This window comes from Lygodium microphyllum, chromosome 30 (genome assembly GCF_053477565.2).
Source record: "Lygodium microphyllum isolate KBCC chromosome 30, Lygodium_microphyllum_v1.1.10, whole genome shotgun sequence".
Lineage (NCBI taxonomy): Eukaryota > Viridiplantae > Streptophyta > Polypodiopsida > Schizaeales > Lygodiaceae > Lygodium > Lygodium microphyllum.
Genome location: NC_141164.1, coordinates 73954879 through 73974259, shown reverse-complemented (window position 1 = coordinate 73974259; position 19381 = coordinate 73954879). Strand labels below are relative to the sequence as shown.

At 36.4% G+C, this 19381-nt stretch overlaps 1 protein-coding gene across 1 annotated transcript; it reads right to left on the bottom strand.

Annotated features, from left to right (window-relative positions):
- Nucleotides 1–3745: 3745 nt before the first annotated feature.
- LOC148009999 (pentatricopeptide repeat-containing protein At5g04780, mitochondrial-like) lies at nucleotides 3746–4704 on the bottom strand. Its single transcript, XM_087672853.1, has 4 exons — nucleotides 4651–4704; nucleotides 4464–4560; nucleotides 4188–4290; nucleotides 3746–4073 (listed from the first exon to the last, which is right to left on the bottom strand). The coding sequence occupies exons 1-4, from the start codon at nucleotides 4702–4704 to the stop codon at nucleotides 3746–3748; spliced, it is 582 nt and encodes a 193-aa protein (XP_087528979.1).
- Between the last annotated feature and the right edge of the window lie 14677 nt (nucleotides 4705–19381).

Sequence of the window (19381 nt, the reverse complement as noted above, 5' to 3'; positions counted from 1 at the left end):
AGGTTTGGATAACATCTTTGCAATGTCTATCACGAGAGGTTGAAAACATTTTTGATTGCTTTACATTCTAATGATAAAGAGGAATCTTCTCCCTTAGGAAAATATCATTAGATGAGATAAGAACAAATTTATTTATACCTATTTGTAATAGATCTCACAACATGACATGAAAACTCATTTAGCTTGACCAAGCTCCAAAATTGTTAAAGCATTGGGAGATCACACAACTGTCATGGACGTGTGGTACTTCATTCATATTGGTAAGTACTCTATTAGTAACTTTAAATTGTTTGTCATTGCCAAAATTGATCATGGATACAAACAATGTCTCTCAGTAATTATGCCTATTGTTGTAGACTTTTGAGTAGGAAGCAAGTTATTTAAAGAAGAAGGCTTGATCTTATCAAGCAAGGATCACCTCAACATTTATTAATACATGCATTGTTAATATAGTGTTGAACAATAGCAACGATGTGCACGTGAAAAGGAGCCTTGAGATGACAATTGTATGACCTTATGAGATAGGTGCCAATGATCGTGCACCTACCTTGTATCAAGCCATGGAGATAGGACCCAACAACTATTGCAACTACCTTATATCAAGCCTTGGAGATATTGTGAGAGCCACTCGAGTTTGATGATTAGGAAATGGGACTAGAACTATCTTATTCAATATCATATTTCTCATATGATGTGTACATCTACAATGTCTCTGTAGTAATCATTGATATTGGTCCTTTGTTTGCAAATTCAAAATCTTGAGATGAATTTGCAAATTTGAAATCTTGAAATGAATTTGCATTTGCAAAATTTCTAATTTAAATGTATCCATCTACAAATATGTGAGCTAATCACAAGACTCTCTTTCTCCCATGGCCTTATGAGTGTAGTGAAAGTAAGAAGAAGAGATAGTGCAATGTTGATGATTGCAAAACAGGCTATATGTGCAACTTGAGTATCTATTAGTTCTCACCAAGCAAGCCTACATTCTATGTGTTCTCACCAAGCAAACCTACATTTTATGATGTGCAATATAGGAATGTTAAATGCTATTGATGTGTAGTATAGAAGCATGAACTCAAAGGTCAATGGGCATTGGTAGGGGTGAGTAGTACTTTAAGTAGTCAAGTCTAAAATAATCTAATTGAGGTTCACCTTTGGGAAAATTGTATTGGGGGTGTATTATGCGGAGGTAGCAATAAATTCTACTGGTAGATCTAATTGAGGTTCACCTTTGGGAAAATTGTATTGGGGGTGTATTATGCGAAGGTAGCAATAAATTCTATTGGTAGATATGTTATAATGTGTTTTATTGCATGATATTTTTAGGCCTAAAACATATAACAATAATGAAAAATTCTCCCTATATTACTAATTTGGATTTAGTGAATTTGCACATGTTACAAGCATTTAATTGGTCTCATATTTAGTGAATAGAAGATTTGCAAAAACATAAAGGTAAACTTGCCAAACTTTAGTCCAAGGGAAATGGTATCTTATGGGGTTGGTGCTTCAACAAATTAATTTTATAAATTGGTGAGCAAGCTTATGTTCCTAGGATTTAACGAGTCAGCAAAGTTGCTAAGGGAGCCAGGCTTCCAAGTAGCAAAATTGGAGCAAGGGATTAGGTGCTTAGGAAGGGCATATGTAATATGACACATGTAAAGGTCATTAAACCTTGGGCAATGTAAGAAAAAAAGGAAAGATGCAAATAAAATTAACCAGTTCCTTAAATGGGAGGCCAACATTCCTCAAGATTCAAGAAAATAGAAAAATTTTATTAGATTCAAGAAAGGTCAATTCTTCCGCGCACAACCAAGTTAAAGTAGTACAATCACATCGTCCATTCTCATTGCCCATCCTCCTCATTGTCCATTCTCTCTTGCACGATTAGGTCCATCTTCTCGCATGTACACAATCTCATCCTTGTTTGCCGATTGCTTAGGATGCATGCTTGTGTTGTAGTCGTCAATTGCTCAGTATAAGTATTGTTATCAAGCATTGAAGGATACTTTTTGAGGCAATGCTTCGACTATCAACAAGTAATCAATCATTCGTATCATTTGTTTCTCTGAAAGCTACAACATGAGGGCAATTTTGGAACATTCGTTTCAAGTTTTTGTGGCACTCCTAAAAGATTGTGTGTTATATTAGAGATTGTAAGTGATGTTTTGTTCCAAGTGAAGGACTCTTGTTTCCCGCATCACAACCAAGGTAATGGCCAACAATGAGAGAGGGATGGTCAATGCTAGCTTGAGTTGATCTAGACCACCTACAGGCAGACACAGACACACCTGTTATCCCTAATTATCCTTGTTATTCTATGAGAGCCTTCCCTACATAAGACAATCATGATCAAGCTAGGTGGTACATATAGTGTCTTGATTGTTGAGCTCCATCTTATCACAAGAATCAGAGTTCTTATTCGTGATCCACCAAGGCTCACTTGTGAATCTACTAAAACTTGGATGTTAGGTATGAAAACTTGAGATGTGGCATTCTCATGGGTTGCTACACCAATGGGTTTTTGAATCATGTTTTTCCTCATAGTGACTTGATTACGAGAATATACTTCAACTTAAACCATGCGACAGTGGAGACAATAAAGCTCAAATTGGTACTAGAGTAAGTATCCTAACAATAGGAGGCGTAGCCCAATACTTATGTTTAAAATAGATTTGAATGAGTAGAGCACATATAAAAAGAAATCCTCAAAGTAGTTTAGAGCAGACAACCTCCCTATTGTTTTCAGAGTAGGTGTAGGAGGAGGATAGACAATTGCTTTTAGAGGAGGCAGCATGGGTGTGATGACAAGTAGATGTTTAGAGTAGAAAATCTCAAAGTAGGCAACTTGTCTACTGTTTTTCGAGCAGGTGCAGTAGGAGAGAATTGTTTTTTAGAGTATGCAGCCTAGGTGTACATTTTGGAAAATCTTTTATTTTTCACATTCTTGAGCTCCATCTTATCACAAGAATCAGAGTTCTTATTCGTGATCCACCAAGGCTCACTTGTGAATCTACTAAAACTTGGATGTTAGGTATGAAAACTTGAGATGTGGCATTCTCATGGGTTGCTACACCAATGGGTTTTTGAATCATGTTTTTCCTCATAGTGACTTGATTACGAGAATATACTTCAACTTAAACCATGCGACAGTGGAGACAATAAAGCTCAAATTGGTACTAGAGTAAGTATCCTAACAATAGGAGGTGTAGCCCAATACTTATGTTTAAAATAGATTTGAATGAGTAGAGCACATATAAAAAGAAATCCTCAAAGTAGTTTAGAGCAGACAACCTCCCTATTGTTTTCAGAGTAGGTGTAGGAGGAGGATAGACAATTGCTTTTAGAGGAGGTAGCATGGGTGTGATGACAAGTAGATGTTTAGAGTAGAAAATCTCAAAGTAGGCAACTTGCCTACTATTTTTAGAGCAGGTGCAGTAGGAGAGAATTGTTTTTTAGAGTATGCAGCCAAGGTGTACATTTTGGAAAATATTTTATTTTTCACATTCTTGACAGTTCTGGACTTGGTGAGCCCCAATGTAGGATTGCTTTCTGATTGAGCAGATAATAATGATCCGCAGGTGCTCATATCAATTGTGGCCACATTGACATTAGAAGAATAATCAATATCACCAGTATAGTTTGATGGGAGCCACTCTTCTAGCTGAAGAATTGCTCTAGACAGCCACAATTTATAATTCTAGTATGCATATTGAAATTTGATAATTTCAGTATGCATACTCTAGCCTATTTCTAAAGCGTTCATGCTGCTGCAAACTTTCAGGGTGCATAGGTAGGTAACAACATCTGGAAAGACACTTGTTGATTTCATTTGCCGAAATGTAGTGATCACATCTTCACCCTTGTCATTTTCTGCATATCCTTCAATTAAGGTGTTCCATAAGATAGCATCACGAATTGGAAGTTCATCAAACACCTGATGTGCCTCTAGAAGTAAACCACATTTGACATACATATCCAACAAGCTGTTGCCTACAAAAATATTGCTTTCTAATCCCTCTTCAACAATGGTGGCATGCAGTTTTCGTCCCCTATTTGTGGCTTGCATGCTGTTACAAGCATTCAAGTTGCAAACAAATGTAATAGCATTTGGAAACTCACCATCTAGCTACATCTGCTCAACATAAATCAAAGTTCCCTCATTAAGGTTGTGTTTAGCATACCCTGCAACCAATGTATTCCAAAAAACCACATCTCGGACCAAAAGCATATCGCCTTGCTTGAATAGGTCAAGAGCATGCTGGAAATCGTGGCACTTGATATAACCTAAAATTAGGGCAATATATGAATTATCATTCTAGTAAACTGATCTGCAAAATAACTTTTGTGCATCAGACATGCCTCTCGAATCCGCATAAATAGGAACAAAATGATTCTCAAGCACCTCATGATCTCTGTAATAGAAATACAGGTTACAGATCTGTTATGACTCTAATGACCTGCAAACACACTATCTGACTTTCCTGTTGTTGGAGGCAAACTCATTCTGGTAGAATGAGGCGGCTTCTGCATTTGAAGGGCTTGCAGGATTCGGATCTGTTAGGAGAGACTGAATAGAAGTGAGAATGTTGGAGACATTATGACAAGGAGACCAAGCATCTTGAATAATATCCATACACAGTGTACCTTGGTTGTGAACATTAGGATGGAACACTGTTCAGCTTGTACAAACTTTAGCATCCTGATGGAACACTTCTGTAAACATTACCATCCTTAGTAATATCCATACATAGTGTACCTTTGCTGTAAATGCACACTGCTGAGCCTATACAAAGTGTGTTTAGTGCAAAGTGGCAAGCACTGTAGATACATATGATACCCCAAATACATCCTTGCATTTGTTTATGTTTGGGATGAATGCTCTGTAGATGTTTGTCTGTAAATAGATTTCTTGAAAGGCCAGGTGGCATATGAACTTGCGGCATAGGTGTCTTTCTCCCATCCAAATTGTTATTGACATTGGGGAAGTTGCTCCCCTCATCTGTTACAGTCCAAGCAACATGATTCTTTGGTGCCATAGCCTTTGTGACTCTTTGTTAGAATACTTGAGTAGTAGAATCCATAAACTTGTTTCAGAACATGCTTATCAAGAACATAGTCCATAACTTTTGGATTTACAGGGCTTGTAGGATTCAGATTTGTCAAGAGAGACTGAATAGAAGTGAGAATGTTGGAGATAGTATGACAAGGACACCAAGCATCCTGAATAATATCCATACATAGTGTACCTTCACTAGGAACGTTAGGATGAGCATGTATAAACTTTAGCATCATGATGGAACATTGCTATAAACATTAGCATCCTCAGTAATATCCATACATAGTGTATCTTTGTTGTAAATGCACAATGCTGAGCCTATACAAAATGTGCTTAGTGCAAAGTGGCAAGCATTGTAGATACAAATGATACCCCAAATACATCCTTGCATTTGTTTATGTTTGGGATGAATGCTCTATAGATGTTTGTCTATAAATAGATTTCTTGAAAGGCCAGGTGGCATATGAACTTGCTGCATAGGTGTCTTTCTCCCATCCAAACTGACATCAACATTGGGGAAGTTGTTGCCCTCATCTGTTACAGTCCAAGCAACATGATTCTATGGTGCCATAGCCTTTGTCACTCTTTGTTAGAATACTTGAGTAATTTCTTGAAAGGCCAGGTCAACAATTATGCAAGTAGCTCAATAGTATTGATATGCCCCTGCAGTTTCCTGATCTAAATCCTCAATAGCTTGATCAGCCCTATTATAGGCAATCATGCCTACTGCCAATTAATCTGATGTTGTTTTCTTCAATCCATAGCCTATGAACAGTTACCGTGACTTCAACTTACAATCAACCCGCATTAAACAGGAGACTATGCTGTCCCCAGCTCTGTTAGGATAGTGCATATCAAGGCCCCTAAAGTCATCAAGACTGATGTGGAGAAGAAGATCAAATTGGTACTGCCTCTAGAGGAGAAGAACAACCCATTCCCCTACTTGCCATTGTAGTACCCATAGTAGCCTCCTTTTATAGGACGACTGCCTCTATTCATCCATCTATTGAGAAACAACTAATTGCACAGTCTTGCAGTCATCATCAGCTTTCAAATGATTTGCTACATCAAGGCCACTAGCATGGCTAGATTGCATATGTATATAAGCCATGGCGAAACTGATAAATTTAGAGTCCATGTTTGCATCCATTAGAGCAGAGGATTCAACCATGTTATCTCTGTAATAGAATTACAGGTTGTAGACCTGTTATGACTCCAATGACCTGTTGTAATAGAACACTGCTATAAACATTAGCATCCTGAGTAATATCTCCACCAGAGCTGTCGAATATCTCCACTTTAATAATTCTGTAAGTGCTTCTATCAAAGTAGCTTGTTTTTTGGACTTGAGCAAAAATGCCTATTGAGAATAGTCTTGTTGTGGGTGATGCAAGCAACTTGACAACAATCAGTTTCAAAGATGCTTAATCTCATGCCATTGTCAGTGATCCTGACCTTGTCAAGCCTCTCTTATCTTATCCACTTTTGGATGTTATCAACTTTCCAACGTTCTATATTGAATGCTTTCCTTTTGCAGAGTTTTTCAGATTAAACCGAGAAAATAGCCACAACACGTCGAACCACAAAGTGGTCGCACGTTTAATCTGCTAGTCCTAATTAGTATCATGCTTCCTATCGCTAGTCCTGATTAGTGTCATAAATACAGCTGGTAGATATACAATGGTAGATATATAGATAAATGTAGCTGGCACAGATTGACATGGTTTGCAAGCAAGATGTAGCTTTATTCAATAGTTACTCCTTCTGGGGGGCACTGGTAAGTGTGGGGCCTAATTACTTAGGCATGTGCTATACCACAGAGAGGATTGTAGATTTAGTGCTCCATAAAGCTGAGCATTGTTGGTTTTACGAAGGGTCTTCTTGTCATGGGACTGACACTCATAGTTTGGGGCATCTGTGTTAGGCATGGATCCCCCCAAAACAAAGGAAAGTTCAAAGTGGAAATGTCATGACTGCTAATACAATGCTGGGTGGTAGCTGGTGGACCACTTTGATCTTCCTCATATGGATCCTCCTCCCTAGGCTGATAATATATTAAAAAACGAAATGTCTCAAGGTCTATCTACCAAGGGATTTCTCCATACCCATTCCCCTACTTGCCATTGTAGTACCCATAGTAGCCTCCTTTTATAGGATGGTTTCCTCTATTCATCCATCTATTGAGAAACAAACTATATTAGGGAATTTGGGAATTTTAGCACTACCTCCTGAAGCCTTGCCCTATATAATGCACAATCAGTGCATTCCATACATAATAACTAGTCCTTTGTATAAACAAGGCTCTTTTTCCATTGCCCTTTCACACAACGGTCCATAAGCGAAATGACTGATGCCTTAACAAGTTCAAAGAGGGCTTTCACACAAGCTGAATAGGAAGAAAAACTAAAGGTGTTGGTTTATCTGGAGAGTCTATTCTATGGAAACTATATGATTTGTATGGTTTCAACTTGACAATAGACTTGGTGTATGATGCGATGCATGTATTATCTCTAAATATGTTTCAAAAATATATACGAGCACTCATGAGAGCCATGTCCAATGAAAATAAAAAGGTGATAGATTTTTGTTGTGAGAAGTCTTATAAGATTTCTCCACTCTGGATTCATCATGGACAGTGGCCTCGCAATCCAAGTAAGTACTATGAAAGCTTTAAGGCTGAAGAGAACCAGAGGTTCACCCAATTGTGCTTACCATATGTTTTAAGTATAGTTGATGAGATACCAAATACAATCACTAATTTAGGTTTGTTGCTTATTGATATTGCACATGTCTTCTATAATTACAGTTGTGGTATTGGTCAGTCAAAAGAAAGTTTGGGTGTTGTACGTAGTTTTTTTTCTGCTTGGAGAGTTCAAAAGGAAGAAGCCTTTGATGCTACTTCTTCTCCCTTAGAACATGTTGCAGGAAATGAAGAACTATTAGATGACATATTAAGACATGGCTCACATGATGTCTACTGGTGTTGTGACTTTGAGCGAATGGTCGCATTATATATAGGAGTGAAGAGACCAATAATCATTTTAACGAAATCTCTTACATAAATTATTATAAGAGGATATTTTTTACTTCAATATTTAAGTTATTAAAAATGGAAGTAGATGGGCTTTTAACACATGAAAGAATGCTTATCCACGTACACTCTTCACTTGACTTACACCTGATGGTTATGCTTTCACTGATTACCAAACACCTTGCTGTTATCCATTTCATGAGAATGGAATTATAGAGGTTTCTTCAATCGAAAAGGCAAAGAAGATATGGAAATTTCTTGAAAGAGATGATTTCAAATATCCTTGTCACACAATGATACATGAAAAGGGCATTTTAATCACAAAAAAGAAAAGAGATCGTAGGCCTCTTTCATCAGAAGTACAAAAATATATTGCGCAATTTCTTTGTATTGAAGAGAGTTCACTAGTAGGACGTCTAGTTACCATATATAGAAGAATTCTTTATAACGAAGAAATATAAAATATCAAAAATGACGTAGTGGTAAAAATAGACACTTTTCGTAGCACGTTAGAAAGTGCAGGTCATTGGAAACCAAGGCTCACAACCTTTTTTCCCATTCAATGGGATGGAGAGTATCATACATTTTTTAGTGGGGAGTATTACAAGCAATGCATAACTGTAAAAGAAAACGAAGAGTGCTTACTTGTAGATTCCATCATGGGAATGAGTGTGCTACAAACTCAATGACTCCCATTTACTTGGGATTGCATAAGACCATTGAGTTCATTATTGCATAAGTTTATTCCTCTACCTTTAGATAATAGACTTGTTGCATATGAGGTAAAAGATCTAATTCAAAGAACAAAATTATTACAAATAGGAGTAGTTGGTTGCATATCTCCTTGGCTAGAAAGACATGATATTATATTGGCAAGAAAACATAACGATGAAATGGATGGAGAGTACATGCATGCAATGATAAGAGAGGTAAATTATGAAGAGAAACATTGCAAATTATCATGGTTGAAGTGTGATCATAGTAGATATATATGGAGGATTGATATTGATGAAGATACATGGAGGGATTGGAACTTGTGTAGCATGGTACTGTCAAACTTTGAAGTTACAAAGAGAAGGAGAATAATATCATCGATTGGAGATTCTATAGATGTTCTGGTAGTGTGGAGATCACATGAAGTATCTTGACTGCTTTAGAGAGTCTGTGTGTGTTGGATTCTTTGACATCCAAATGGGTACTGGTAGCATTGGTCATTGTGGACATAATTGTTTGATCACTACTCTATTGTACATATCATTATGTTTTATTGATGGCTGTTTGTACACTAGGATAGTATTTGGTAGTTATAGCTCATATTGTGCCTCATCAAGTGTAGGATGTGGACATGAGAGAGAGAGAGAGAGAGAGAGAGAGAGAGAGAGAGAGAGAGAGAGAGAGAGAGAGAGAGAGAGAGAGAGAGAGAGAGTGTGTGTGTGTGTTGTATCCTTTTATAAAAGATGAGGCGATTTGTTATTTGATGAATACTAACATATAGATATAATTTCTTGTTTGATTAATACTGACGTATAAAATTTTACATTTTATTTTAGATCATCCCATGGCCTTCCCAAGTTATGGTTTGTATAATTGTATTTTATATTACTATATGTTATTTTTCTTTACAACTTAAAAACTTGTTAATTGAGAGAGAGAGAGAGAGAGAGAGAGAGAGAGAGAGAGAGAGTGTGTGTGTGTGTGTGTGTTGTATCCTTTTATAAAAGATGAGGCGATTTGTTATTTGATGAATACTAACATATAGATATAATTTCTTGTTTGATTAATACTGACGTATAAAATTTTACATTTTATTTTAGATCATCCCATGGCCTTCCCAAGTTATGGTTTGTATAATTGTATTTTATATTACTATATGTTATTTTTCTTTAAAACTTAAAAACTTGTTAATTGAGAGAGAGAGAGAGAGAGAGAGAGAGAGAGAGAGAGAGAGAGAGAGAGAGAGAGAGAGAGAGAGAGAGAGAGAGAGTTTGTTGTATCCTTTTATAAAGAATGAAATGATTTTTTGTTGGTTGAATATTGACACAAAATTTTTCAATTTAATTTTAGCTTGTCTCATGGCCTCCCTAAGTCAACAAACTCTAGATTTAATGATGCATACCATTATCACTTTGCCAAAAACAATTAAGGAATTGAAATCGAAGAATAATAGTTTTGAGCAAACATTGAGCATGGGTAAATCAATTTCAATGTAAAGTAAAAGAGTCCAATTATCACCTTAGAAGCAAATAAATAATATACAATTAAGAGATGTGTCTTTGATGAAGACTCCTACATATGACCAAATTTTTAGACCACCTAAAAATATTCATCAAGAAGAAAAAAGATGACTTTGGGAAACAATTTTTACTAAAGTACTATAGAGATACGCAAAATGTTAGATATTGTGCCAAATTTCACAGAAAAGTGTACAATTAGGTCAAGAACCATAAATTTGGCAAGGATCTATGGTTTCATGATAATAGAGATGACAAACAAAGAATTCTAGAGATCATAGATCAAAACTATGATCAAATTTTACCCCTTGAGTTTCTTGGTGCTACTTATCTTTGGAAGAAGGATGATGTCTATTTGTACTATCTTTTTATTGCTCAAAATCTCAGAAAGCAACTCAAGACGAAAATATAATATTCTATGGATATATCTTTGGTAAGTTATTTATTATCAAAATTTTTCTCAGTGTAGATTATATATAGATGGAATTAGTACTAATGGACACAATTATGTTTTTTAAATAGGAGGAGAATCGTACCTTTGAGCAAGAATATATGCAAGGAAAATTGGTAAGATTTATAAATTTTCATCTCAAGTGTTATCTTTTAATGTAATCATCATTATTATTAATTATTATAATCTTTTATGTTTAAGTTTCTTATATATATTTACCTTTCATTATGTATACTTTCTCTAAAATTTTAGGATACAAATGGTGAAGTATACTATCCACAACTTATAGTGGAAGATCAATTTATCTTTTTAGAGAATAGCACAGTGCATGTATGTACATCGTTTACTTATTAATATAGTTTGATATTTGAAATGATAAATTTTGAATATTGACTTTAATTTTTCTACTTGTATTAGTTGGAATCACAAAATGATGGCCCACCCCTTGATTCAGTCTCTTCTTCCAACAAACATAAAAAATATGATGAAATGGTTGGCATAATTTGATTTATAGTTTTTTTCCATTTTATTTTCTCTAATACTTAATCTATGTTTTAGGACTATTTGAACTCTAATCATACTTTTATGGAGCTTCTACAAGGAATCCCAAATGAATGAGTATTTTGTTTATATAATATTCTTGATTTTGTGTACTTATAAATGAAAATATAGTTTGTTTTCTTGTATTGTAGAGTTCATATAGTAGTGAACACTGTATTCCTCAAGATACATTTGAAGATCTTGAGGAGATTGAAATTGCACGGAAAAGTGTTCGTGTACGAAAGGTATGATTAGCCATCCCTCAATCGTTTGTTTTAATAGATACAATTAATGAATTATATCGAATCACAAACTTGTTATGATAAGATGAGTGAGAAAATGAAGTAGAGTAAGCAACACCAAAAAGATAGTAAGGGAAAAAGGAAGAAACAATCTAAGGTACTTCTTTGCATTTTTAAAAAGTAATGTGATATGATTTTATTTTTTAAAGTTTAATTTTTTTGTTTGCACTATAGGCTCTCAACCATATTGATCCGTAAAAAAAAGTGGATTCTCCTAATGTAAAATTGTCTTCAGAAACTTCATCGGTAACTCAATGTTATTATATATTAAAATTATGAAGTATCTAATTAACTTATGATGTAGTAGCATACTAATTTATATTGTCTTCTTTTAATGCAGGTTGTTAATACCTTCAAAGAGGAAGGCGAAGAAACAATCCTCCTAAAATATTTGGACATTCAATCCATTGATGAGCTATATACATCATTAAAGTTTACATATAATCTTATCAAGAGGGACCCTAGTTTTTTAGGAGGTTGCAATGAACAAACATTGCCAGCTATGAGAAAAATTATTGTGGATTGGCTACTTTGTAGAGAAAAAATTATTGTCACAAAAAGTCACAATAAACCTTTGAGTATTGTAGATATTTGTATCCTAGATTGATCTTTTTATTAATGAAGACAATATCCTTTAATTCTTTCAATTATTTTGATTTGAACTTTTTACTATATAGGAATAATTTTTCAATATATGCATGATTGTAACTAGTTTTTTTATATAGATAAATTTTACTATATCACTCATTCTAACTGGTTTACTTGTATAGTAAAATTTTATGATATCAACAACTAGGAAATTTTAAAATTCCTATATAAGAATATTTTACTATATCACTATCTTGTAAAATGTTCCACTTTTACCAGTTGAGACTTTTTCTAGATACTTTGATAAGTATCTAGAAAATTTCTCTTTTTTTTATGTTTGGGAAGGTGTCTAAAGTTTCTTGTGTTATCGCTTGCACCAATGTGGAACCCTTCTATTTGAACTTGATCGTTTCGTGTAGCCTCTCCATCTAGCCGATATGTGCTAGTGCTCCTAGCCCTAGTCCTCCCTCTTCATCTCTAGGAACCGTCACGTCCTCACTAGTCACTTTGAGAAGGATTTTGGAGTCCCTTGTATACCATAGAATCTTCCTCAATCACTGCTCTAGCCGCCCAAAGGTAGATCTAGAAAAGGGAGAATCAAGGTTATGAAGATCACTAAATAGGTTAGGAAGGTTTTGAAATTTCTAGCTTCCCAATCATACTCGCCTTTGTGAGAGAGCCCACTTATCAACCTTCTCACCAATCCTTTGAATGAATATAAACTTGTCTTTCATGGTGATGCCCATCTCTAAGAGTCATGCCATGCTAAAGTCCATTGATTGGGGCATGTAGAGACTAGAGTAAAGATATAGAAGCCACATGGTTGTGAACTAATTGGATCCCACCTTCGCCCTTTTGGAGGCACTTTGTTGACCCTAAAATATTTGACATCATGTTTAAGTTTAAGTGTGGTTCAAGTAAACCATCTATGCAATTGAAACTTAACTTCATATGCTTGAAATTCTCATTGGTGTGTCTTAGCTCTAAGGGGCATCCAAGATATTTGGAATAGCTTGCTCAAACAAATTACCTTGAAGTTCAGCTCCTCCCATATGATTTGACCTGTGCACACAATTAAGGACTTGTTGGAGTGTTGGCAATGGGGTTAGCCATTGTCCACTTGGCACCATGCATATCCTATCTAGCCAGGCTTGTCCCCTCTTGCCACTTGCATGCTTCTTATGTTGTGTAAGGTATTGCTACTTCACCCATTGGCTACATCACATCCACCAAACCATGAGCTCTTAGTCATTGATGTTCTAGTCACTTAATAACCGTGGAATTTTCATTAGAAATTTCTTCATTGAAAATGACTCAACACCTTCCTCTATCCACATTGGGAGTATACATGGATGGCAATTTTTTGACAATTTTAGCTTATTTTTGATATTATTTATTGTAAATATCCTAAAAAGTCATGGAAACTTTTAAAATCGGGTGACATGTAAAAAGCAAGTTACTTTTTCAACCAGTTTTGGATTTTTAATGAAAAAAGAAAGATTGACGAAATTGTGCACATTGCGATTGCAATTAATAAGCAATAAACAACACTTTGAACTGAGAGGAGTCATTTGGAAGAATCAGATAAGAAGTTATTTGAAGCATGGTTTCAAGTTCTATCAATACATAATGGTTTGATTCATTGAGCTTTGTCTTTATCATGTTTACCTTTTGTCTATTCTTTTTCTTCTCTTCTATCTCCTATTCTCTACTTCCTTCTATCTTTGATCCCTGGTAGATATGATTCTTCGACTAAAACCCCTCTGACATTGGTGAATCTGACGTGAAAGGTCGTCAAAAGGAAAGACAAGATGGGAGAACCTTTGAGCACAATTTCCAGTGATGTTTTAGCCACTAGTGTTGAATATGAACATGCTTACGCAGGTACATGTGATGAAGACTTCTACTCAAATAGAAATTGTTGTGATGAATGCTTTGCAAGTAGTTGAGTGTGAGATGAAGTTGTTCAATGGTAGGAATGTATCTACATATGTACATATCTATGCTCAAAAGATGGAATTCTTTGGGATGGCTCAACTTAAATGAAGTTAGTATTTTGTTCGGATCATTGTATATGAATTGAAAGCACGAATTACTGAATTGTACATGTAGAATGTTGACTGGGTAGCTTTCAATAATACACTCAGGGAAGAATTTTACTTTGAAGACATCAATTTGATTACGCGCAAGACTTTTTAGGAGTGGGTTTTACAAAGTAATGAGTGTCTTGTGGCTGGATAATTATTAAGAGAATTTGAAAGTCAATTTGAGCAGTTAGATCTTGTAGAATAGCAAGCTCTTGCAAGTTAAAAAATTGAAATGTTTTTACAAGCAACAAATCTTGAGCTTCAAGAAAAGCTTGATGATTTGCTAGAGGATCAGACTACAGAGACATGTCTTAAAACAGAGTGGAGGCATGTGAAGGAAGCTATTACTACACTGGTGAAAAAACATAGAAAAAGAGAAAGATTGCATGTTTTTAGCTTGCCCACTGTTACCGGCAAAACAGTTGATGTATCCAATAAGCCACCCACTTATGTGGCTAAACTTATAGCTATACCTCTTGTTCCCACTATTAAGGAAGATGTATTAGATGAATTGGTTAAAGGCATGTGAGATCTTCAATTGAAGGTCGCAAAATTGGATGAAAAAAGACAAGAGGAAAGGGGATGGGCAATAACCCCGAAGCTAAGAAAAAGATGTATGTGGTGCGATAGTTTGCAACATGAGAGAAAGGATTGTGCTACTTATTAGGAGGCCTTGACATGATATCTCATCTTTTGGAAAGATGGCAAGATGCATGCACAAGAAACAGGATTGCCTTTTGCTTTGAATTTTGGAAAGGAAGGTATGCAGACATTGTTGGAAGTCTTCGTTGTCTGAAATGCTTATGCGGCTGTACATGCTTCTACTTTTGGTCCAAAGGCTACAAATGGACACATGCTTTGCATGCAGTTGAAAAGAGAAAAGTTACTGATAGTGAAATGTCTCATGCAGGGCAAGACATTTGTGACATAAATGGTTGGGAATCATCGGTAGATGCATATTTAGTGTATACATATTTAGCAAATGTGTAAAACATGGATGTACTTGTGGAAGAGAAACAAAAGAGAGATGTAGATAATACAGGGACATCTAAAAGAGTGACAAGAAGAAGTGTGGATTAGCCTAAAGCTACAAATCAGCCACCTCCCGAGCATGTTATGGAAGAGGTCAGCCAGGAACAAAAAAACATGATAGCAAACAAGTGGGCAAAAAAGAAGGGCAAGCAGCTAGGATATAAGTTGCGGTCTGATATTGAGATAGCCATAGATCTTAAAAAGGTACTTGAAGAATGGATCTTAAATAGTCGGGTGGAATTCACCTTGGGAGAGGTGCTTGGCATCACCAAGCGGGAATTTCATGACGAAATCATTGATATAATTAAGAGGAAGCATTAGTTTCTTAGTGATACCATTAGTGCATTGCTGCAATTTGAAGAGAAAATTGGTTTGTTGGGTATTCGGACTGAATATGAGCATGATGTAAGCACTGGATTATCTATACAGGATGCTATTAATCAGTGGTCAATATGTGGAAAAGAGAAAAAAGTGGCTGAAAACGCATTGTCTTGTAGCAATATGCATGGTGGAGTAAGGCAGATGCAATAATATGGGGAAGAGACTCTAAGATTTATTCCTCGAATTAATTACACGAGAAATCATTGGGCCAGGGCTAGCACTGAAACGGTAGTGAAAATAGGGGAGCATGATACTCCTTGTGTTGCTTTGCTTGACCATGGGTATGAGGTTAACATCATTGAGCGTGGATTGTATGCAAATGGTGCATGGCCTATGGACATTGATCATGGTTGATATATGAGGGATGCAAATAATTCTTTGGGGGAGCTCTATGTTGCATGTCCTAATGTAAAAGTGACGATCGGTGATGTATAAGAAGAGCAACACTTCTTTGTGCAAGATAATTCCTCATATGCAGTGATTTTGGGACAACCCTATATTACAGGAGTGCGTATGGAAACAAAGGTGCTTGATGATGGTTCTACTTATGCAAGAGTCAGAAGCAAGGATGGGAGGAAAGCAATCAAATTTCTTACTGCTTGTGTTAATCATCCTAGGATTCGGGATATGCTTTGAGATTCTCCTTTGCCTCCAAATACAAGGGAATTCAAAGACCTGGATTTTCATTTAGCACTACTGTAATGCGAGGCTATAGTAGTGCTATTCAGAGGATGCACTCGCCTCTTGATGAAATGAACCATGTATTGACTATTGGTTATTCTTAGTTTACAGTAAATAGTTCATGTTGGTTCAAGCCTATGGAAGCTATGTTTAAGGATGAATTCATATCTATGAAATGGGCTACTAAGGAACTGAGAGCATTGAGAGTGTTAGCTGAAAATGAAGGCATTTCAGGTATCTTTATGTGTTGAATATTAATGACACTATGGTTGAAATTTCAACAACTATACATGTAAAAAATAAGGTTGAAAATAGTGTTGTCAGTATGTTCTTTGGACATGTATAATGTTATAGCATTGTTTGCTCTTAGCAGGAAGGATTACAATGGGTTGAAGCACTTGTGGAGGCAAAGTATAAGACAATTGACAAAAAGGTAAAACCACTTGATTTGCCGCTTCCACCAGAAAGTGAGGGTCTATATGAAAGAGTGTCAAGGTAGCCAAGCTTGTGGGATCCTAAAGATATAGGCCATCAATTTATATGTGAAACATTACAGGTATTGAAAGTTGGTGCAAAAGGATTTCTTTTGCATGTTGAAAGAGACTGTTTTATGCAGATGTTGGTTAGGCATGGAAAGGCATTTGCATTTTAGCCAACTGAAATAGGTTTTGTGGATCCAAATGTTGTTTCTCCTATGGTAATATTTATTGTGCCACATGGACCATGAAACTTGAGGCCTATTCCACTGTTTAAAGCTTACTTGCTAAAGCCAATGGATTTGCTAAATGAAAAGATTTGCGTGAAGATCTCGGAGCTCTCTTCAGCTTCGTACTCAAATCATTGGTTTACTGTGCCAAAAAAGAATGGGGCTTTGAGATTTATTCAAGATATGCAACCGGTCAATAAAGTGACCATAAGAAATGTGGGTGCATGTCTTGTGGTTGATGAATTTGTAGAGGCTTTTGTAGGAAGAGTGATCTATTCTTTAGGTGATCTTTAGTTGGGGTATGATCAATTTCACCTTGTATTTGAAAGTAGGGATATCACAACCATGAAGACTCCCTTGGGGTTAGTATAGATGTGTACTCTTTCGCAGGGTGCAACAAACTCAATGGCACACATGACAAATGTTACGAATAGGGTACTGAGAGATTTTATACCACAATTGACAATGCCCTTGTTGGATGATGTTCTAATCAAAGGGTGTGCAATGGATGAAAAGAATGAAGAGATGGATGCTCATGGGTGCATATAGTTTATTGTAGACCATATTGTGGATTATGAAAGGATTTTGACGCATCTAGAAGAGGTGCATTTAACTCTTTCTCTGTCTTTAGAGTTGAAGAGGTTTTGATTGTCAGGCATATGTGTGGGTCCTATGGGCGAAGTCCATCACCATAAAAAATAGATGGGATTGATAGAATGTAAGATGTATGCACGAATGTATCAGGGGTGCGTAGATTCTTGGGTGCATGTGCGTTCTATTTGATATGGATTCCTCACTTTCCACATGTAGCTAATGCTCTATATCAGCTCTGAGGAAAGGTCAGAGATTTCATTGGGAAAGGAAACATAAAAAAGCAATGAAGAAATTGAAGCAGCTCTTGAAATCTGCTCCTACATTGAGAAAGGCTAATTATTCACATGGAAAGCCTATCATTATTACTGTTGATATGAGTCCAATCGGGATTGGATAGACAATTGGGCAAGATAATGAGGAAGGGCAAAGATATGCAATTCTTTTTGGTGCTAAAGTATTAACTGAATGACAGAGATATCCACAGGTAAAGAGAGAATATGGAAAATTGTGACAGCCCTTAAATGTGATAAGAAGTATTTTATGAGTGCTTGTGTAGTCATTGAGACTGATTGTTTGCCGGTATTGGGTATAATTACAAGTTGAGCTACCTCGGACATTGCTATGCTCCGGTGGATTGCATACATCAAATCTTTCAACCCGAATTTTAGCATATTGCAAGAAGAGATAACCCAGTGGGCAGACATGTTATCTCGAGCACACAATGAGAATGAAGATGGGATGATGGATGAGGAGGAGGAAGAAGATGACTTTCTTGCATCTAAAAATGATGTTGTAAGAGTGAATTTAGAAATGCAAGGAGTCACTACAGCACTAATAGAAGCTTGGACAGTAAAGAGAAGACACTTTAGATGTTTTGTATCTTGTGTAGAAGTGTTTCTGGAAGATAAATATGCATGAAAGTGATTGATAATTGATCAATACCTTAGTACATTAACAAAGAGAGACAAATGGACAGATGAGGAGTTTAAGAAGATCAAGAGGAAAGCCTATGGGTTTTTGCGTATGCCACGCATTTTGGGTGACAAAGCTTCACAAGCAAATGTTATGCAAGAATTTCATGAAAACTTTTGGGCTGGCCATAGAGGTGTTTGGGATACTTTTGCAAAGATCAAAGAAAGATATTGGTGGTGTTGGGGGTAAAGGCACCTCCGCCTAGCCGCCCGTGTATTACTACACTGACAGTACCCGCACCTGCACATTGTAGGCAGCGGGCATCCGTCACCGTCACTTTATTCTTTATTCTTTATTCTTTTAGTGACAGATGCATAAAGGGAAGGTCAGTCACACATTGTGACGGTTGGAGTTTCCACATTGTGAGTCTCTCTATCTCTTGCTCTTTCTCTTTCGCCATAGCTCTCTCGTGTAAGCTTCGATCATTCTCACCTTTCAACTGGTATTAGAGCATGGTTGCTTGAGCATTCAAGCTTGGTCAGTGATTCCTTCAGTATTCATTTAAATCCCTACACCATTGGTTCTCACTCTTTGCAGCCATATCTGACTCCTTCGAGCTTCGATCACTCCCCCCAGCTTCCCGAGCACCTACCGGTCCATTTAGGCACCCTCAGGGCATTCCTTCATAGGTACTGAAGCATTCTTTTGAGTGCTTATTTTAGTTTGTAGAGTACAACAAGAAGGGGAAACCATAGCTCCAACCATTGGAGCTCTTTCATTTCA